Here is a 21,973-nt window from a genome sequence, read left to right as displayed (position 1 = left end):
GTTATTTACAAAATGTTATATTACCATGTCCTAAACTGCAAACACAAATCTGGACGCCGACCTTTCATATTTGTTTACTGGAACGATTGGTGCGCACTTCCTGAACAGATGTGTTTTTGGGGGGGGGCACAGAGGGGAGCTTCTGGTCTTGCATAAAGTTATCTGAGTGCTGGGCGGTTAATTTCACGGAAGACTGATTTAACAATTTCGTTCCTGTTTAACTGTCAGAAGAGAAGAGGAGTCAGCTGACTGACAGCAGCAGTGAGCGCGGGGTGGGGGGGTGTGATCAAAGGTAAATTATGAAGTTTTTTTGTCACATGATGATTGCAGATGCACTGTGTGTGAGTGATTTGTTCACGCCTGAAGACTTGGACCTGATTTTTGTGTGTGTTTTAGTTGTTTTCCAAGCGCTTTTGTGATGGAACATCAACCTATCATGAAGTGAGTGTCGCCTGTTATTATATAGTGTTTTATCGTGAACTTAACTTTGCTCGCAGTGTTTTCCACCGCACTGGCCTAACTTTTGTTTCCGTTACTTACAGCTACCAAAACAGAAACTACGGAATAGCCAATCCCGGTTACATCCCGGCAGCACAGGGGGCACCGGGTAAGATCCATGAACGAATAATTAAGCTTTTTGCGCAATATGTAAATTAGTTTAGCTGAGACATGGATGGAAAGCCATTTAATAGCGTTATAATCCCATATTCCCGTGGTGCAATACAGTACACACCTCAGAGTGACGTCACTTTCGACCTGCGGGTCATTTGAGGTTGGTAGCACCTTGTAGGTCCAGCATTTACAGTTGCTGCGAGTGTAACAAAAGTCACAGGGCTTGTTAAGTTGTCAAATCATGTCTTTTAGTCTTTAGTGTAGCTGTGTAAAACTCCTCAGAATGGAAACTATAGCGGAGGGGCAGGGTAAGTCACTCACTCACTTCTCATCACTTATAGAGCTGTCATGTAGAAACATGTCACAGTTTGAGAAGAACAAGATATTTCTGCTGGATTTTCTGTAAAACACTCGAGTCGAGTCTCAAGCGGCTTTATAGGCCAGTCGTTTGTGTGATGCGTGGAAAAGTGTGGTAGACTTATATCATTTTAAAGCCTACATCTGTGGCCATGACTGAACTGGTTCTTCTGGTTTTGCTTTAGCAATGTTCGCCACACCCGGAGCTGAAGGCCCCAGCGCTCCGCCGGCCAGTATGTTCGACAGCATGCCAGGCTATGAAGGAACAGTGGCAGGAGGAGGAGGTACGGTATGTCGCACGTACGCCTATGTAGTCCTGTTTGCCCCATTGCCAGCCTCTGTGACTAAACATTACAGTCAATACTGCAAAAGTTCTAGGCACTAAAAGTAAAGTGGGTATGTTTTTAAAAATCATGTCACAGATAGTTTTTATTCCTCAGCTGACTTCATACAAAGTGCAGGAGAAAAAAAACAAAGAAATGGCATGGACACTTTTTGCCTTTTAAATCCTGCCTGTTACTTGGCAGGTGGGCTGTCCGAGCATCTCAGAGGACTCGCCTCAGTTTTTCTGTGGACTGAGGCTGTCTCATTGTCTTCTGTCTCTTCATGTAATCCCAGACTGAAACTCCACAATGTTGAGATCAGGGCTCTGTGGAGTCAGGCTAGTCCATCTTTTCCAGGACTCCTTGTTCTGTTTTTATTAGAGAGACAGGAAGCAGCAGAGAGACAGGAAAGGTGGAGGGAGAGCGATTTTTTTGGGGGGGATGCAGCAAAGGGCCTGAGCTGGACTCACACCCACTGGAATTGAATCTGCTGCAGTAAGGGCTCAGCCAGGTGAGATACTGGGGTGCTGGAGGTAGTCAGGAGGTTGTTGTCATACTTCAGAATGAACTCAGGACCAAACACACACCTCCTTGATGGTACTGTGTGATGGATAAGAGTCTAAGGTGCCTAAAACTTTTGCACAGTATTGTACACTATCTGCCACATATTCTACCTTTACAAAGCTTATAAAAGCTAGTTTTTGTTGATTCATTATATGTTTGTTACTGAGATCATGGTTAGTGGTGGTGTTGTACTGTATTATATTAATGTATTTCTGATATCTACCTCCATCATGTTTGTAAAAGGGGTGTGTTACAGTGTTAGTCAAAACTGAACGCTGTATAATTTTGAGGCTGAGCTGTTGTATTGGATTTTACAGGTATGACTAGTAAGGTGGTCATTAAGTGTATACTGTGTGTAAAAAAGCACTTGGGATGATTGTTCTCAGTATAAAGCAGTGAAACCAGACAAAAACCTTCAATGTCTGCTGTAGGTGGATTTCTGCCTCCTCCCATGCCTGCTGTCCCAGCCCCTCAGCCTGACCCTGCACCTCAGCAGCCACACTGGAAGTAAGACTCAAACTATTTCCCTTTCTTTTAACATGACTGCTTGAGGGGATTTAAAAACATTTTCCACTACGTTGTTTAAGAATTAAAGCAAGCTCAGTGCTTTAGACACTGTGGCAAGTATCACTTCCCCTTTAAAAAAATCAACTTTGTGACATACTGCATGTCATTCTTTCACTGCTGGCAGCATCCCATCTATAACTGAAGACACTGCTCGGGATGCGTTCATCCTGTTTGCCTCCAGCAAGTGCTGCTACAGTAAAGCACCGGCAAAGGATGGAGTGATCACCAACATGGAGGCATTTAATACGTACAGGGTGAGAGGGGGTCTGTTCATGTGTCTGTTCACAATAAAAATCTATAGAAGTGATAGTTTGTATGGTAGTTTAGGATGTTCAGTGCATAAATAACCAGAAGAATGTCAGCGTGATGTTTAATCATGTTTGTTTTCTCCACCCCCTGCCTTGTTTTAGTACCGCCTGGAAACCTTCACTGAGACGAGATCTACAGAGTGGAGTCACGAGCCGTACAATGGTACATTACTGTTACTTTGTGCATCTTGTGCTCAGGATCTGTAACTAATAATAATTTTCACTGTAAATTAACCTGTTGATTATCTTTTCTATTACTTATTCAGACCATAAAATGTCAGAGAATGGTGAAAATGCTCATCAGAATTTCCCTGTGTTCACAGTGACATCTTAAAATTGCATTTTCCTGCCAGACCAACTGTCCAAAGCACAAAGATAATTGATGTGCAATTATTTAAAACAGAGAAAAGCATCCAAATTCTCCCATTTGAGAAGCTGTAACAAAAGAATGTTGTAACTTAATCAACTCATCACATCTGCCATCTGCTGTCAGTCGGCTATTTAGTGTGACTCCTCAGTCACAGTCTGATATGTTGTTTTATTTGGATCAGGCCAGCCAGTGGATGCCTTCGCCCAGCCACCTCCAGGGCCTTGGGATATTCCAGCTAAAAGCCCCAATTTTTTTCTGGATGGCAAAGAGACTATCAAGGTCCCCTACACTTCATCCATGAAGGTAAGTCATAACAATACTGCACGGTTTAAAATATGTTTGACGAATTGCCTTTAGAGATTTTTGCTGATGAGAGACATTAATCTGCAGCCCTGCCACGTTTGCCTGGGAATGGGACGAAGACCTTGCAAAGACTGTGCTGGCGCTGGTAATGTAAGTAATTTCCACAGACCTCACTGAAAAGGTTACTTGAAGACCTTTAGTGAGAAAGTCCGCTCATATGGTTTCTTCTCTTGTGCCTGTCAGAAAGTTTGTTGGGTGTGCAATGGGTCTGGGTACCGCCACGGAGATGATCGATGTCACCACTGCGTTGGAAGAGGAAGGGAGAAGTAAGTGTTAACCATAGATTTCTAATTTTAAAAAAGTCTGTTTGTGCTTTTTCTAAAACATACTGATGGTTATTAAACATTATTCTGTTACAGCTGCAGCCACTGTCATGGGCAAGGATCGAAACAGTGTGACACATGTCATGGAAAACAACAGCTTCTGGTCTACATCAAGCTCACTGTGAAATGGTGCCGTTTCCTAATTATGGTTTATCTACCAAGAATACTGGACCAAACTAAAGCAATAAATAGTTTCTCTTACTGAGCTGAAAGTCATCAACATTTATGGTTCCTGCAAACTGTTAATTACTGTTCAACAGTTTTTAAATTAAACTTGATATCTTCTTTTTTATGTATGTGCTTTCAGGACCAACAACTCTGACGACTACGTTGTGGAACAGCTGAGCGGACTGCAAGTGGACAACCTTAGCAAGGTGTCTGGAAAGGAGCTTTTCAGAGACTCTCAGTACATGGTAAAGATCATTTCCTACTTTCTCAGGAGGTCCAATATACAAGTGGGGAAGCACATGCACATAGAACAAACATATTACTTAGATTTTGGTGAGGAAATTGTTCCCTGACTTATTGGACGCTGTGATAGCCACACATGCTTATTGGTGGAATGGCTTACAGGCTGTCTTCACAGCAGGCATTTCACTCTTGTTACACTTCGCTTCATGAGGCGAACTGTTTCAGGCTTATTTTTGTCAAATTTTTTGTGTATTGGGCTCTGTGCACTGTGAAGACATGGGTAGACCACATGAAAACACTGTGGCTGAAACATCCTGTGTGATACTGGTGGAGGACTCAAGCTGCTGCTGCTGCTAATGTGCTGCTTTCAGTGTACAGCCTGTGTACTGGGGTTAGGCCTAATACTGATCCTATATTCATGTGCACCTTCACAATAAATCAAACACTATGTGACTGTTATTTAAACAGCAATTGTAATTCAGCACTTGTTCATATTTTTTTTAATCACCCTGTGCAGGTGTACCCGTTGATGGGCTTCCCAGACCCTTCAGTGGTGAGTGCCTCGCAACGCTTCGTCAATGAACACCAGGGCAAGTACTCCCAGACGTCACGCATTCTACAACAGGTATTTAGAATATTTTAATATAAGATATTTTGTTTAGACTGGACAATACTTGTGATCAAAGCCTTATTTTGTGTTTGTGTAACATGCTCATATTGGCTTTCTTTCTCTGCAGCGTCAAACCATAGAGCTGATCCCTGTCACCAAGGTGACCTACCTGTGGAAAGAGAAATCACACATTTACTTTGTTTATGGGAATGAGTTCAAAGTTAGTGCAGACAACTATCCTGCTACCTGCTGCTGTACTGTAATGTAATTGCAGTTGTTGTATGTATGAGGTTTTTACTCTCCAATCCAGTGACTGTCTAAATATGTCAGTTTTATTTACAAGTCAGCTCTGCTGTTTAATGACCTTGGTGAGGGTTGATGTTCAACAGAGTTTACACAGAAGAATTTAACCCATGAGCAAATGTCATGAAAGCCACATTGTTATGTCATTTGTATGCATGCACCACAGAAAAAAAGTAACTGTAATCATATTGTATTCCCTGAATCCTAAATCTTATTGCGTTTATATGACAGCAGTGATTTTTAAAATCATTAATCAAATCAGTGATTTAATACTGACTATTATTTTGTTTTGCAGCAGTGCTATTTTTTTTAATGTTAATATGAATTTGAACCCAATCCGTTTGCTGTCATGGCAACACTAATTATATATATATATATATATATGTGTAAATCTTTTTATAAAATGTGTGTGATCTTGCGAGACAAAACAAATGTAAGACGTGCTTTGCAGTATTTCAGTACTCATTTGAATAAATGCAATTTCTCAATGTTTTGCTGTTGAATCATTTCGTCATTAAAAGTGGACAGTCGCTCGCGAAATGACGTGAAGAACGTGTTCGCCATAATGATAATAAACGGTGAACACAAAGCTACAAAAAAGCGAATTAAGCTTCGGGTGTGAAACAGGCATCGATACGTGGACACCGAGGAGCAACAGAGTTTGGACAAATATCGGTGGACGCAAGTCGTGGTAAATTTGGAGAGAAACCGAAGAAGAGCTGAGCGGAGCAACGAGGTGAAGTTAGCATGCTAGCTAAATGTAGCCAGGTTTACCTGTGAAGCCGCTAGCTAACACAACCAGTGCCTGGTTTCATGTACGGGCAGGTTTCACTTGGTTCGACTGTGACATGAATGTCACACAATAAGCTGTACACGTCCGGATACCTCCGGCTTAGTGCAAACTATAGCACTGGAATGCAAAAGCGGGCACTTTAAGAGTGTCGCTAACGAGCTAAGTAGATTAGCTTCCTTGTTTAGCCACAGTCTAGCTAACCAAACATCGCAACAGGCAGTATGTGAGTTTACTGCTACCAGGTGCAGTAAGTAGCGGCTGTAGGTGAATGTAGGGAAACATGCCGAGTGTGTGAGCTGAGACTGTAGTTCCCAAACAAATCGCAAAAGGTGATTAGGCCGTTTAGACCATGTGCTGACTTGGAAAATGACAGTTTTTGGCTGTTCGGCAGTTGCACTCCCCGGAGGTTGCTGCACCTGCACACTCTGATGTTTGTGAAGCGATGGAGCAAATCGGCGTCTTTGCTCTTTGTTCTCTCGATCTTAGCGAAATAAATCTTCTCACTGTGCCAAAATGCCGTTATGCTTTCCGGTGTTTGATGTCTCGGTGGTGTGTTTGTTGACTTTTTATGATTGTAAGTCGTGACATGCAGCAACATACTTTGTTACGGGAGTAGTAGATAAGCGTGAATTGAATTGTAAACAGGCTTTTAACCAGTGGTAGAATGTAACTAAGTACATTTACTCCAGTACTGTACTTAAGTAAGTTTTGTTTTCATGCCACTTCTTCTGCTCCACTTCAGTTAGAGGGGAAATATTGTACTTTTTACTCCACCACAGATTTCCGTCACTAGTTACTTTACAAATTGATTAGAATTAGAATAGAATAGAAGATTAGAATATTAGCATAATATTTTGCGTGTAAAACATGCATATCTTATAAAAAAATGATCTTTATTATAAAGACCAGCTTTAAAGTATTTAAAGTATTGTGAAATTTGGACTGTTACTACTAAACAGGCATTGTTAATATAATAATAATAATAATAATAATCATCATCATCATCAACATCATCACTGGGTGCAGTGTTGTCCTGCATGGGTAGTAATAATCAGGGGCCATTTTTCTGCATTAAAAATTCTTACTTTTAAGTAGATTTTCCTGTCTATACTCAAATATGTTTACTTGATATATATATAATAGATTTTCAAAGTAGAACTTGTAATGAAGTAGTTTCAGAGTTTAGGAAGAATGCATTGACTTGATTTAAGGATCTTAATACTTTGTCCAACACTGCTATTGATAATGAAATGAATCGCTATTAACTACTTACCATCCGGACAGGCAACGCTATGGCGTCGGCATCTGCCAGTGTGGACTCCAAGGCAGAGCTGACTGCTCTACTGGAACAGTGGGAGAGGGATCAACAAGGCAGCACACAGGAGCTGGTTAACATCCTCACAAAGTAAGAAGTCATGCTTCATGTCAATGTGATGTCATTAGCATGAGTTGAATGTGACTTGAAGAGTGTTAAATATGTTGATGTGCTGTAACCTTCAGAATCTCAGAGCTTGTTGAGAAGGAGACAGAAGAGTACCACAAAGCGGACCCTGATCCTTTTGATGATCGACATCCTGGTATGAAAAAGAAAATGAAACATATAATGGTAACAATACTGGAGATTTAAATATTGTGCATGTTTTTGACATTTCCCTTTTGGCCACTAGGGAGAGCTGATCCAGAATGTGTGTTAGGGCACCTGCTCAAGATCCTGTTCAAGAACGATGACTTCATGAACACAGTAAGAATGAACTGAGACTTTGTTTTGTACACAATAAAAGGCCATTTTTGACGTCTGAGTCAGAGTGTAATTTTTAAATGTTTTTAATTTCTTCCCTCTGTAGCTGGTGAATAGCTATGTGATGACCAGCAGAGAATTTTCCCTCAATGCAGCAGCGTGTCGCCTGCTTCAGAACATCATGCCTGGATTGGAGACAGCAGTTGTTTTTCAAGAAAAAGTATGTTATTCCTGACTTCATGGTGGGGATAAAAACTGTTTATTTCTTCCTGTTTCCTTGTTCAAACAACGTGCTTCTTTATGCCAGCTGTTATAGTAGCCTGTAATGTTATTTTAGTCTTCCAGATGTATATCCAACATGCCATGTTCAGAGTTAAAGGTAGAGGATTTAATACATGTAATTACACGCCCTCTACAACTGACATTGTTTATGTTTAGCATGCTGATGTAATTATTAATCTGAAACATCACATTATAAAGAGGAAGCTGCAAAATAGAGGAGGAGGAAGGATACCTTACTTCTGCTGTCCCAAGTATTGCAGTTAAAAATGGAGTAGGGACAGATGGTAAAGGAAGACATGCTTATGTAGTTTTTCCTGAAAAACAGCAATGACCTTAAGAAAAGAGCTGAAATCCACCTTATTAATGAGTCACTGGGACTGGCCCAAAAAAAACAATAAAATGTAGATGACAAGAGACAGCAACAAGTGTCATTTTTGTTTGTAGAGTCACAGTCCAACATGTTGAGTTAGTTACATTTTGACCACTGTTCTGTTTGTGGACTTGTGAACTGACTCATAGACATAGACATCTTTGTATAAGGTATGTTTTTATAAGGTATGTTAAGGTTTAAAGGGTTCGTGTCAATACTTTTATTTAGAACTACACTTGTAAAATTGTGTATTTGACCAAAAAGTGAGAACAAGGTGTTGAAAATACACCACTTAAAACAAGTCTGTGTTTTCTTGTGGTAGGAATCTGTTCATATTCTGATCATATTCTTGTTTTTATATGTATTTCACCATTCTAATGTGTTTGTTTTTCTCAGGAGGGCATAGTTGAAAGGCTGTTTAAGTGGGCTCAGGAGGCAGAGCAGCCCCTCAGAATCTATGCCACAGGCTTGTTGGCGGGTGCCATGGAGAACCAGGACATTGCAGCCAACTACAGGGAGGAGAACTCTGTTTTGGTCAGTAGGGGGATTCTGCTGCATCAAATGTCAGTTGTATATTAGCCAATAATATGACAATACACAGTGAGAGTCAAGGCCTTACAACAGCTGATAAAACTGTGTTATCCCAGCAAGCATCAGAATAGTTTGCTCATCATCAGCAGGAGGTGTGAGGTAGCAGCTATCCATTACCCTTTTTTTTCCCCGTGCTCTACTTTGACAGGTGCCTTTGATGCTGCATCGGTTACGTGAGCTTCAGGATAAGGATGCTGAGAACAAAAGGGAAATCAAACGGCCCAGCCCCAGGAAGACTCTGAGTGAGCCTTTGCTACCTTTGGACGAGGAGACTGTCGACGGAGGCTTTGAAGAGAAGCCCTTCACGCCGGGCAGGAACGGAGCAGAAAGGGAGGGGACGGGGCCAGAGGAGGGCAGTGAAATTCCCTTCTCAACCATCGAGCCTGAAAATGAGCTTTCGTTCCGTCTCAACTCCCCTCATAAGACCAGCAGCCGCATCAACTCTGCTGTTAAGACCATGATGAAGCCCATGTCTGCCCCAAGTTCGCTGATATACCAAGGCATGTCCGATGGCAGCAGTTACCTAAAAAGGAGGGCAGAGAGGGAGAGTGGCAGGACCTCAAAACAGAAGCTAAATTTCTCTTTGCCAGAGCCAGAAAGGAACTTCAGTGAGCTTTCCAACAGCAGCTGGTCTGAGATGAGCCCCTGGGTGATTGGCAACAACTATCATCTGTACCCTCTAACCCCAGAGATTGAACAGAGGCTCATCCTGCAGTATCTCACTCCTCTGGGGGAGTATCAGGAGGTTTGTCCATTATGTATAACTGCAACAATTAATCAATTAATTGCTTAGTCAACATTGATCTGCAACTATTTTGATAAGCGTTTTATCGTTTTTGTTCAAGCTAAACATGCCAAAAGATTTGATGGTTTTAGCTTCTCAAGTGTGAGGATTTTATGCTTTTCTTTGATCAGTAGTTGAGATTGATCAATAATGACAATAATCTTTTGTTGCAGCCCTAGAAAAATGGCAAACGTGACTGGCTTTATTACTTCAGGCTGTTTATGTGTTGCCCTTGTCTTGTCACAAACTTGCCAGCAGATGTCAGCGTTCTTTAATTAAGATTAAACAAATAATTCTGTTCTGACATTATAGAAAGTTAGTTTTGAGTGGTCACCTCCTGATCAGTTTATACAGAAAATGTTACTTGCAGGCCTTGTTTTAGGTGAACCATATATTCAAGCAACTAGCCATTTAGGGTGTTTTATAGAAAAGCAAAATGCCATGCCCATTCCTCCTCCTTCTACCTGCAGCTGCTGGCAGTGTTTATGCAGATGGGAGCTCGTGAGCTACTCATGCATTACATGGATCTAAAGCAGACCAATGATGTGCAGCTCACCTTTGAGGCCCTCAAGGTAAACACTCTCTCATGTTAGTTGACCCTCCATGGTGCCGAAACACAAGGTCAAGCTCCTTAGACTTATCTCTCTGCCTTTCTCCCCTCTCTCAGTACCTGGCATCTTTGCTGCTGCACAAGAAGTTTGCTGCAGAGTTTGTGGCTCATGGAGGAGTTCAGAAGTTGTTAGAAATCCCCAGGCCATCTATGGCTGCTACTGGAGTATCTCTGTGCCTCTACTACCTTGCCTATAACCAGGATGCCATGGAGAGGGTACAAAAATGACACACACCATACAGATGCACTACAAAATAGCAGTAATATTGACATAAATATATATGACTAGGTTTTGCTCGCAACTTGATGTGCATGACCAGATGATAATGTATTAAGAGAATGTTGCAGTTTATTGGCTATACACAATATTGTTATATTATACTAATTATTGCTAACGGGAATATTGTGACTCATGGTCATACTATTTATTTTGGAGATCCTCTGTATAGAGCTGTGCAGAACAAAATAACATAATATATTCCAGAGGTAATTGATGAAAAATGATACTTAATTTTAGGACTTTTACCTCAGTTTGGTAGCAGTTCACATTTGTATTCATTTCTGTGTCCTCTCTTCTCAAGGTTTGTATGTTGCCCCACTCCATCCTGTCAGATGTGGTTGGCTACACGCTGTGGCTGCTGGAATGCTCACACGCGTCCGGCTGCTGCCATGCCACCATGTTCTTTTCCATCTCCTTTTCCTTTCGCGCCGTCCTGGAGCTGTTCGACAAGCAGGACGGGCTCCGTCGCCTTGTCAATCTGGTAGGACAAACCAGCTACATGCGATCCTGACTGTTAACCATGGAAACCTAACCATCTGTATCACTCATAGAATATACTATTTGTTTCAAGAACCGATCAACTGTGTAGTCAGTGTAATATCAAAATGTAACAGCTGATCGTACGCTAATATATAATATGAACTGACTGTTTCCAGATTAGCACACTGGAGATCCTGAACCCTGAGGACCAGGGAGCGCTGCTGAGTGATGATGAGATTTTCTCCAGCAGGCAGACGGCCAAGCACACCTGCATGGCCCTGCGCAGGTACTTCGAGGCCCATCTGGCAATCAAGGTGGAGCAGGTGAAGCAATCCCTGCAGCGCACAGAGGGCGGTGCCCCCATTCACTCCCAGCCATACTACAAGGTACTTGGAGGACAAAGAATAACTGAGATTGACATTACTTGGTTTCTTAATGTAAACACTTTAAAATGCAGATATTATGTATATTCGCCTGGTTTATGTTTTAGTTGTTGTGAAGTAGATGGGTTTATGTTCCTGCAGTGATCATTTGTGTTCTCGTCTCGTTTCCCAGGCAGTCAGCTATAGCCGTGAGCAGGTGGTAGAAATGATGGAGTTCCTGATAGAGTACGGACCACTCCGGCTTTACTGGGAACCAGCAGAGGTCTTCCATAAGCTGTCTTGTGTCCAACTCCTCCTGCAGCTCATTTCCATTGCTTGTGACTGGAGGACCTACTACGGCAGGTATTCACAAGGCAGTTATTTTATTAATTGTTGAATACTTTTTCCTAGTTATTTCTAACTGTTTTAACTTCCAGACTGAATCCAGAAGGTGATTTGTAATAATGTGATACTTTCCCTGTAGGAGTGATACCGTACGTTATGCCCTTGACATCCTGAGTATCCTCACAGTTGTTCCAAAGACCCAGCTGTTACTGTCGGAGGCTGTCGCGGTGCTCGATGAGGGAGGATCCACCGTTTCCACTGTTGGTAGGTGTTTTCAGCCAACATCCATCTATGAAAACTTTACTGTTAGTTAGAAATTTGATAATATTTTAGTTGTTATCAGACAATGTTAAAATCATCAGGATAGAGTGTGTTCACACTAAAGTGTTTTCCATTTTATCTGAAGAAAGGGTGTAAAACTATTTGTATATAGCCATTAAGAGTCATAAACATATTTAAGCAGCATGGTATGTGTTAGCAGCAGTTATTCTAAGTGTGTCTGTAGTGCATTGGTTCATTATGCCATTAGAAGATTTCTGGCATGGTGTGAGCATTAAGTTGAGTATTTGACAGCTTTTTGGGAATGTAGCACAATACATTTATTATTACCCTCCACAGAATGTAATAAAATGCAGTAGCTTTGTATTTTCATTTTTGGGTATTTCATAAAACAACTCTGCTGAGAGATGGCACGTTTCCAGGTTATATTTTCCTACATGGTTTCTCATTTAATTTTTTGGCTTTTTCCTCCCAGGAATGAGTATAGTCCTGGCAGTAGCAGAGGGAGAGGTATTTGTCAATGATGCAGAGATTCAGAAGTCGGCTCTGCAGGTTGTCATCAACTGTGTCTGTGCTCCAGACAAACGCATGTCCAGCATTGGCAAGTTCATTGCAGGCACCCCTCGTCGCCGCCTGCCACAGCAGACCAAAGCCAGCGAAAGTGTGCTCACTAAGATGTGGAATGTGGTGCAGTCCAACAATGGCATCAAGGTAGAGCTAATTTATACCAGTTGCCAAAGCATTGAGATTTTTTTTTTTTTCGGTAAGGCTGTACTTGACAAAGATGACTGCAGAGTTTTCAGGACATTTTGTAAAACTGAGTGTTTTACAGAGTGTCAAATTTTGAGTTATATTGGTGAATCTTGACAGGTGATGCAGGGTTAAATTGACTGCATTTATAAGGTGCCTTTATCATGGGAACAGTGCAAAGCACTTTTCAAAGCCTCACAATCACCCACACATCCATACACTGAATGGAGCTACCATAGAACGTGCTGACCGGCACATCATGATGTTTGGAGTTCAGGGTATAAAACATGCAGTTAGAATATATATACAGAATTATAAAAAAGAAAAATACGTCACCTACCAGTTTCATGACAGACAGATGTTTTCATCTTGCGTAGGATCTAAACACTCAGTTGTTAATTTATCAGGACATTCTGTGTCTGTCCTGCAGGTGCTGCTGTCCCTGCTGACGGTGAAGATGCCCATTACAGATGCAGATCAGATCCGAGCTCTTGCCTGTAAGGCTCTGGTGGGTCTGTCTCGCTCCAGCTCCGTCAGGCAGATCATCAGCAAACTGCCTTTGTTCAGCAGCGGACACATCCAGCAGCTCATGAAGGAGCCTGTGCTCCAGGACAAACGCAGCGAACACGTCAAGTTCTGTAAGTTTGCAGCTGAGCTGATAGAAAGGATCTCTGGGAAGCCGCTGCTGATTGGCACGGACGTGTCTCTGGCGTGGCTGCAGAGGGCCAGCGTGGTCGCACAGTCCAGGATCACTTTCCCTGAGAAGGAGTTACTGTTGCTTATTAGGAACCACCTTATGGCCAAAGGCCTTCATGACACGGCCACCACACTCACCAAAGAGGCTGATCTCCCAATGGCGTGTCTGTCTCATTCTTCACACACAACTTCTGCGTTCCCTCCTGTCGCTCCACCCCCACCTGCGTCTCCTGTTGCTACTCTGCCTCGCACACCGCGGCTGGCCAATGGTGTCGGGTCAAGACTTGGAAACCATCCTTCTCATTCATCCACTCCCGGGTCCAGCCATCCACAAACACGTCCATCTACATCGCAACCTGCTGGGTCTTCTTCTTCTGTTGCTTTCCCCTCGACATCTGTACCCCACTGTAGCAACGGTTCCCCACTGATCGGTCGAATCATTTTCTCTCGTGAACGGCAAACAGGGTGCACTACGGTGAGCTGCAAGAAGCCTCGGGTGCTGAGGCAGAAGTCTGACCACGGGGCCTTCAGCCAGAGTCCAGCCATGAAGAAGCAGTTTGACAGGCACCTGCCTTCCCCCCCTGCATTAGACAGCATTATCACAGAGTACCTGCGGGAACAGCACGCACGCTGTAAAAACCCTGTCGCAACGTGCCCCCCTTTCTCTCTCTTCACACCCCATCAATGCCCCGAACCCAAACAGAGACGCCAAGCACCTGTCAACTTTACATCCCGACACACACGGAGAGTCATATATCCTAAATATGGAGGAGTAGATGGAGGATGCTTTGACAGACATCTCATCTTCAGCAGGTAGGTTTTTCCGACTCTCTAACAGGCTTTGTTAGATTCACGTTTTACTTGCTGTTTCTCTACATTCTTTGTTTCCTTTTTGTCCAGGTTCCGTCCCATCTCTGTGTTCAGGGAGGCTGACGAGGATGAAAGCGGATTCATGTGTTGTGCCTTCTCAGCTCGTGAACGGTTCCTGATGCTCGGAACGTGCACAGGGCAGCTCAAACTCTACAACGTGTTTACAGGCCAGGAGGAGGCCAGTTACAACTGTCACAGTTCGGCCATCACTCACCTGGAGCCCTCACGGGTCAGTAGGGAAAGCTGCCAATACTTCAACAATTTTAGATTATGTCCAGTTGTTGTAGCTGCTGCATGGAACATGTAAATTCTCTTCCACCTGAAAATCTGTTATTGTACCTGGACGTTTGACCTGCACTATGCAGAATCCAATGTGAGCAGAGTTTTTCACATTAATCTGCATAAGGGATAAAGTTTCTTTATGCTCACCTTAAATCTGAATTTTAGTGTGGAAGATGAGGAAACATACACTGAGAATAGACTTTACAGTGAAGCAGAGGACATCTTATATCCTTTAGTTTTGAAATGGAAAATAGTTGCATATTCATAGATACATTATTTTATTTCTTTCAGTGAGGGAGAGGGAGTAGATTAAGGATTAAGGAGTAAGGATTTTTAATGAGACAATTGAACAATTTGTAGAAAAACCATATCAGACACATTATTATTCATGTCTGGTGGAGATCTTTAACCAACATATTTTGTATTTTTAGGATGGTTCTCTGCTCTTAACATCAGCCTCTTGGAGTTACCCTCTGTCTGCGCTGTGGGGCATGAAATCAGTGTTCATCATGAAGTAAGTGATGTTTTCACAGGAAACTGAACTCATATTTTCACTAGCTAAATACATAATGCATTCTTTCAAGCAGAAATGTCTCATACTGAAACATTTGCAAAACAAAGTGCATACCACAGGACTGATGTCTAACCGTCGATCAATAGTTCAATTGGGGACTCATGCCTCTTTGTGATTCCACTGCCTCCATGTATGTGGTCTTCTCTGCCCAATGGTACAGCAACTTTATGCTGTCAAAAGAGAGCGCTGCCGAAAGGGGATGGCATGCTGTTTAATTATGCACACTAACAGCCTGAGGGCTGCAGTCTTCAGTTCATGGAACACAAGCACTTGGCTTCATTCATCCGCACAGTTTAACCAAGGCAATACTGAGACTCTGCCGATTGATTCAGAGTTGTTCTACAATGTCTTTGAGCAATTATAAGGTTTAAACCATTCAGCTTTTACATTCACACTGGCTCCATGTTTTCAATTAAATGTTGAAATGTTGCCCTTCTCTTCTCCAGGCATTCCTTTCTGGGCGACCATTATGTGGAGTTCAGTAAGCTCTCACAGGATCGAGTCATTGGGACTAAAGAACATATAGCACGAGTACGTATATCAGCATCTTTTGAAAATTACATTATGAAATGTTAAAAACAGAACAACTTATAAGAAGTAAAATTGTGAATATTCACATTCAGCTCTTCTCTTTACCAGATTTATGACATCCAGACAGGGCAGGTAACTCTGACTCTCAACAACCCAGACCTGGCTAACAATTACAAGAGGAACTGTGCCACCTTCAACCCCACAGATGACCTGGTGTTGAACGACGGCGTGCTGTGGGACGTGCGCACGGCTCAGGCCATCCACAAGTTTGACAAGTTCAACATGAACATCAGCGGCGTGTTCCATCCCAATGGCCTGGAGGTCATCATAAACACAGAGATTGTATCCTTGAGACTTTAATATTTGGGTTGTTGATGTTAGTACAGTGCAGTAGGTGTCATACAGTTTTTGGAAGTTTTAAGCAAATTTTTGTTGAAAAAAACTGAAACCAGACTCATCCCTTATCTCTTCATAAAATGTAACTGACCTTTTTCAAGTGTGAGGCATTTGTAGAATAGGTGATTAAAAAAAGATAATTAAAAATTATTTAAAATATTTATTTTAGTCCTTTTAAGTATACAATTCAAGACTGTTTAATTTATTGCTAAATTAATTGCTAAAGTTAACAGCTAAAAGTGATTGCTTTCAGGAAGTGCTTGTTTAAAAACTTGTATCAAAGACTTGTATCAGTGATTGAATTTGTTGTTGCTCCAATGATGGGATGACTATTGAGCTTTTATTTCACAGCCAAACATTAAATATGTATTGCACTAAAAATTGATTTTACTACCCTGGGGATGGTTTTAATCGCTGTGTAATTAAATTCGCAGCAGATTTAGTTGATACAAATGAAAAAAGAATGTCATGGTCCTTAGCTGGAGTTTTAGTGGGATCTTCGGACCTTCCACCTCCTCCACACGGTTCCAGCTCTGGACCAGTGCAGAATAGTCTTCAACAACAACGGCACGGTCATCTATGGAGGTAAATACAGAAACCGATGCATGGTGGGAAATGTAGAGCATCTGGCATTTAGCCTACAACTCACTCCACACAGTCAGTGCAAGTGTGTGAAAGGTGTGCTTGAGTGGAAAGCTGGTAATTATGAAGCAAAGTGAGCATGTGTGTATTTGGAGAGAGTGTGAACAGTGTGAACAGAGCATGTAGAGGTGGGTGCATGTGTGTATGTGTTTGTGTGTGTGCTTGATACAACAGTCATTCAGAGCCATATGGGCAGAAGGATCAGTGTTGGAATGGCAACAGATAGAACCAGCTGGTTCACGCCACCTCACAGGAAGAGAAATGGGCGTGCCATAATAGCTCTACCCATACAGCTACCTCTCGAACGTTTCAGGAGCCAGAACCCCGGCTAACCTGCTTGCTGTGCACAGTTCTTATTTTCTCTCTGTTTTTGCAGCAATGTTGCAAGCTGATGATGAAGATGACATGATGGAGATGCAGATGAAAAGTCCATTTGGTTCATCATTTAGGACTTTCAATGCCACAGACTACAAACCAATTGGTAAGGCTTTTTGCCCTCACGCCACTTTAACTAATTTTTCTTAGTCTTTCATGACAAAGGGTTGTATTGGGGTACCTCTTATATTATACCCAGTTGGTAATCATTTTTAATTACTGTAATATTTTATCTTGCTATTTGTAGTGTAATATTTTCAGAAACTGACAACTGATGTGTTCTTTTCTCTCCTCTTAGCCACTATTGACGTCAAGAGGAATATATTTGACCTTTGCACAGATACAAAAGACTGCTACCTAGCTGTGATTGAGGTACATTCTTGTCATCACATGGCTTTATTTTGCCAGAGGTTGTAATCATTTCTGTATCTGTAAATATATGAAGGAATTAAATTTCCTTTTCCCGCTGTTTGTCCCGTAGAACCAAGACTCTGTTAACACCGACACGGTGTGCAGGCTGTATGAAGTTGGCCGGCAGAGACTTGCAGAGGAAGAGGAGGAGGACGAAGAGGATCAGGTTCCTAATTAGTTCTTTTATTTTTGATAAAGAAGGGCCTCTTTGGCTCCTTTAGGCAGAGCTAGAAATTAATTGTAATTGACCTTTGTTGCCATCTGTGCACCAGGAGGATGACGATCAGGAGGAAGACGACGACGATGACGAGGACTCAGATGACGATGTTGACACAGATCCCCTTATCGCCGAGCTAGAGAACGAGAACGGCGGAGAGGATGAGGATGACGAAGAGGAGGATGATGGGAATGATGAATTCTCTCCTTCTGATGAGGAGGTGGCTCGTCTTCTCGAAGAGGATGTTGACGTTGGGGATGACGATGATGAGGATGACAACGACGAAGACGACTCTGATAATGACGACGTTGATCTGGATGGCGACAATGGTGAGTAGCGCCTCAAGTGAAATGCACACTGAAGCCAACACACAGAATGAGATTTGTGTCCATGAATCTGTTGCATAAGTGCATTCTGGGAGACTTCCCAACACACTTAACCTCCTCTAAGTGCAATTATTGTCAGCATTCAGACATGGTTGTATCTCTGCATTTGTGTTGCTTTTACTTCAAGATAAGAGCACATTGTTTACAAGTCAGTCAGATTAAAGAAATCCACATAGCTGGATGAGAATTAACAGGATCTGTTTAGCCTGATAACAGCATGTTAGCCTGGATTTCGTGAGCTACATTTGAAGGATGGAACCCTCATCTGCATTCTCAGGTAAATGATTCACCAAGGCTGAAGTATGGTCCAGGCTCTGTGTTTTCATGCTTGTCTGGTCACTGTGAGGAAATGTTGTCTTTCCCAGTGGAATTTGAAATCTGCTGTCTTTGTGTATTTCATATGTTGAGAGTAAATCACAGAGAGTGCATGAATCTGCACAGAAAAAAAATGGGTGTAGTGTTTCACATTTTACCAAGGCTGCTTTTGCCATTTTAGCAGTTTTCCTCCTTACCCACTGACCTCTGCAGCACCATGTTTCTGTATCCCCACATTTCTAAATCTGTTATTTGTCTGTCGCACAAACAGACAGCTCCGACAACTCTGACCTTGAGGATGACATCATCTTATCCCTGAATGAGTGAGGAGCCTTTCGGCATCTGGGACCGAGGAACCGGACAACATGTCAAGACTTCTGCCTCACAGACATTTGAGCTGCAGAACAGGAGGCAAGACGAGAGCAGAAATAAGGTGGGAGATAATTTGGAGCACTGCCAGTTTGAAACAGTAGGTGTCTGCACACTTTGGGAGTGACAAGACCAACGAGATTGGCTTACTGGTGGGCAAAAAATGATTGTATATGATATAGTTTTATAAAAACAAAAGTGGGCTTGATGATGAGTTGAAAAGGCCAGTGTGTGTAGATGCAGTGAAGAAAAGTTTTATATTTTGTCACATTAACGGCTCTTTAAATGAGCCTCCTCATTTGATATTGATTCACTCACTTTGTAAGCCTCTGTTTGGCCACAGATTAGTCTTTGTAGGGGAAACGGCTTACATTGCAGGGCTGTGGGGCTCTGCATCTATGTGACAGAGGATACAAGCTCGTACTTCACCCGACCATCTGTAATAATCACAAAAACATACTAAAGTATTGAATTAGGCAGCTAATGCAATGCACAAACATGTTGCCGACAGTTCATCAAGCATCAAACTCACTTTCACCATAAACCGATGACCAAAATGCCACACACGCACCCACACACACAGCAGTGCCACTTGTGACCGTCACCTCCTGATTTCATTATGTAAATAGAGGAATTAAATCAGCTTGGTGCTCTTGATTCACTGAAGAAACCATAACTAGTGTGGACACCATAACAAAGCTATTGACACGTCTGCTCACTGTCTGCTCATGACAGACATATAGAGGCTTCTACAGCGCTCTACCATTGTGTTATAACACACCCGGTCATTGAGCCAAGCATTAATTTGGGTTCAGTAGGTGTTTGCTCAGAAAACTGAGGATTTATCACTCTGATTTCGGTTCAGGACTGATAATACTGTACATTTCATTCAGTGGATCTTTCTCAATCTTGGAAGAAAGCTCAAAAAACATTGGAAATAGGAGCTGACAAAATTCAGCAAAGCATATTCACTTGAAACATGTTTCCTCTGACTGACTGACAGGAAGCTTCATACTTTCAACATTGTGAAAACAGATGCCTAGCACTTGCACACTTTTTGAAAGCAGTGCAAACATTTCATGATTTTTCTCATGTTTTTGCCTTGTATCTATTCATTTTACCTGTTTTCTTTTCCATAAGGAGACTTTTATGTTGAGTTTCAAGACGGTTTATGTACAGCTTGTATGTATCTAAAGTATTTTTACTATAAATAAAGTTGCAAAATTAGTTTTGTGTACTTCTTTAATGAAGTGTGAATGGTGCTCTCAGCCAGTAGACGGTTAATAAGCTGTTGCAGCAGAGGTGTTGCAACATTTGTGGCTTTTAAAAGGAGGAAAGCAAAAACAAACAGCAAAACCGGTGCCAATATCAAGATCTAATTAACAAACTTGATCATTATATCAGGTCACCTGTAAGCAAGGAGCTCCAGAGGGGAACGTAGCTGTGGTTTGATAATACACAGGTGATCTGTATTGTTGGCCCCATGGAGCGCTGCAACGATTAGTCAATTAATCGATTAGTTGATAAACAGAAAGTCAATCTGCAACTATTTAGATAAGGGAAAAAAATGAAGTATTTGCTGGTTCCAGCTCATGTGAGGAGGACAGGCATTTTAAAAGGAATATTATGATATTTTATGGACAAAGTAATTGAATGATAAAATAATCAGCAGATTAATTGTTAATGAAAAGAATCATTAGTTGCAACCCTAGTCTCAGATCAACCTCACTTTTAAAAACCAAGGGAGAACCACAAGGTTCTGAGCTTGGGCCACTATTTTTTACAATTTACATAAACAATAGTGTTGCTCTAACAGACTTATCCCTTTTTTTAAAGTTATTTTTTGGGGCTTTTTCGCCTTTAATGGAGAGGACAGTGGAGATGAGACAGGAAACAGGGAGAGAGAGAGCGGGGGAATGACACGCAGTAAGGATCCGGCCAGACCAGGGGTCGATCCAGGGACCAGCTGCTTAGGGCACTTAAGCCCATGTGGTATGCGCTCCAACCATTTGGCTATGGGAGCACCCCCAGACTTGTCCCTTTTTATGCAGATAATGCAATTTTATGTTCATGCCTCTTCTCTAAATCAAGCCATGTTTAAATTCCTTTAATGTTTTTTCAGACGACTCTCCATGACTCCATTCAAACCTGTACTGAAATTGAAGTTGTTTAGTTTTATAAGTATGTGGAGATTCAGTTTGATAGCAGACTTTTAAACCTCATGTGGAACAACTGGCCCAGAGTCTGCAGATAAAAATTGATTTCTTATGTCAGAATAAAGTGTGTTTTTCTCTTGAGGACAGGAAAACTATTGTGCATTTGACCATCACGTCTGTAGAGATATCCTGTTCTCTCATGCTGTTCATTCCACCCTACTACACTGATACTGTTATTTGTGAATGTATACTAAAGATGCCTCGGTATATCACATTTTTCCCCAAATTTTAAAACTACAGTTTGTCAGACCAGATCCTAGGACTGGCCAACTCTGCTGGATACCTCAATTGGAGCTGTCTTTCAGTACTTAACACCATGTAAATGGAATGAAAAAATACAAAACACTTTGTTTTACAAAAAGCTCCTTTTCATATGTTTTCATACTGTATATGCATATACACAAAGAGATCCAATTAGAAACAGAGCAATAATAACTCGTCAGACTTCAGCTAAACCTACAGTCATTCATCTTCACCTCCAGAGGGAATATACACTGATCAACCACAACATGAAAACCACCTGCCTAACATTGTTTAGGTCCCCCTAGTACTGCCAAAACAGCTTTGACCCTTTGGGGCATGTACATGGGACTTCTGGGGGGTGACCTGTGGCATCTGGCACCAGGACATTGGCAGTGGATCCTTTGGGTCTTGCAGGGTGTGGGGTGGGTCCTCCATGAATCTGGCTTGTTCCAGTGCATCCCGCAGATGCTGGGGAGTTTGGAGGCCAGGTCGACATGTCATGTTGTGTCATGTTTGTATTTTCGCCGTATTAATTTTTGCGGCGTGGCGGGCACATTGTCCTGTTGTGTGGAGGCTGCACATAGATGAGAAGTGCTGTTGAGTGATGTCCACTGAAATGAGATTAGAGTTCTCCATGCTGCGTTAAAGTGAAGAAATTATGCAGTAAAATGGGAC

General features: G+C 42.0%; 2 protein-coding genes across 4 annotated transcripts; both read left to right on the top strand.

Annotated features, from left to right (window-relative positions):
• The first annotated feature begins 124 nt into the window (after window positions 1-124).
• On the top strand, window positions 125-5,601 carry ssuh2rs1 (ssu-2 homolog, related sequence 1). Of its 3 annotated transcripts, XM_018685932.2 has the most exons (14): window positions 125-292; window positions 397-441; window positions 543-607; window positions 1,155-1,253; window positions 2,288-2,363; window positions 2,548-2,677; window positions 2,834-2,894; window positions 3,283-3,404; window positions 3,492-3,554; window positions 3,648-3,730; window positions 3,824-3,916; window positions 4,095-4,200; window positions 4,716-4,823; window positions 4,936-5,601. In XM_018685932.2, the coding sequence occupies exons 2-14, from the start codon at window positions 419-421 to the stop codon at window positions 5,074-5,076; spliced, it is 1,170 nt and encodes a 389-aa protein (XP_018541448.1). In that variant the 5' UTR covers window positions 125-292; window positions 397-418; the 3' UTR covers window positions 5,077-5,601. The 3 variants fall into 3 exon arrangements, with proteins under 3 accessions (XP_018541448.1, XP_018541447.1, XP_018541449.1); XM_018685931.2 differs by having other exon boundaries at window positions 292-441; XM_018685933.2 differs by lacking the exons at window positions 125-292; window positions 397-441; window positions 543-607 and adding an exon at window positions 744-920.
• A 46-nt stretch (window positions 5,602-5,647) lies between these two features.
• Window positions 5,648-20,066, top strand: LOC108889483 (DDB1- and CUL4-associated factor 1). Its single transcript, XM_018685929.2, has 25 exons — window positions 5,648-5,847; window positions 7,189-7,309; window positions 7,405-7,481; window positions 7,572-7,645; window positions 7,749-7,862; window positions 8,691-8,828; window positions 9,034-9,630; window positions 10,140-10,241; window positions 10,337-10,495; window positions 10,861-11,040; window positions 11,216-11,425; window positions 11,595-11,764; window positions 11,886-12,010; window positions 12,501-12,736; window positions 13,206-14,284; window positions 14,372-14,570; window positions 15,055-15,137; window positions 15,644-15,728; window positions 15,837-16,070; window positions 16,616-16,709; window positions 17,143-17,247; window positions 17,440-17,513; window positions 17,623-17,718; window positions 17,825-18,098; window positions 18,742-20,066. Exons 2-25 carry the CDS (start codon window positions 7,197-7,199, stop codon window positions 18,795-18,797), a joined length of 4,674 nt encoding a protein of 1,557 aa, XP_018541445.1. The 5' UTR covers window positions 5,648-5,847; window positions 7,189-7,196; the 3' UTR covers window positions 18,798-20,066.
• Window positions 20,067-21,973: the final 1,907 nt, after the last annotated feature.

The sequence above is a fragment of the Lates calcarifer genome, linkage group LG6 (genome assembly GCF_001640805.2).
Source record: "Lates calcarifer isolate ASB-BC8 linkage group LG6, TLL_Latcal_v3, whole genome shotgun sequence".
Classification (NCBI taxonomy): domain Eukaryota; kingdom Metazoa; phylum Chordata; class Actinopteri; family Centropomidae; genus Lates; species Lates calcarifer.
The sequence above is the reverse complement of the archived record's forward strand: the minus strand, read 5'-3'. Positions and strand labels throughout refer to the sequence as shown.

Bases quoted from the DNA above. Each gene is read 5' to 3' on its own strand.
- ssuh2rs1 (XM_018685932.2), top strand. From the start codon at position 419: ATGGAACATCAACCTATCATGAA. The intron at 442-542 runs GTGAGTGTCGCC...CGTTACTTACAG, and splicing joins GAACATCAACCTATCATGAA to CTACCAAAACAGAAACTACG. The intron at 608-1,154 runs GTAAGATCCATG...GTTTTGCTTTAG, and splicing joins GGCAGCACAGGGGGCACCGG to CAATGTTCGCCACACCCGGA.
- LOC108889483 (XM_018685929.2), top strand. From the start codon at position 7,197: ATGGCGTCGGCATCTGCCAGTGTGGACTCCAAGGCAGAGCTGACTGCT. The intron at 7,310-7,404 runs GTAAGAAGTCAT...TGTAACCTTCAG, and splicing joins CTGGTTAACATCCTCACAAA to AATCTCAGAGCTTGTTGAGA. The intron at 7,482-7,571 runs GTATGAAAAAGA...TTTGGCCACTAG, and splicing joins TTTTGATGATCGACATCCTG to GGAGAGCTGATCCAGAATGT.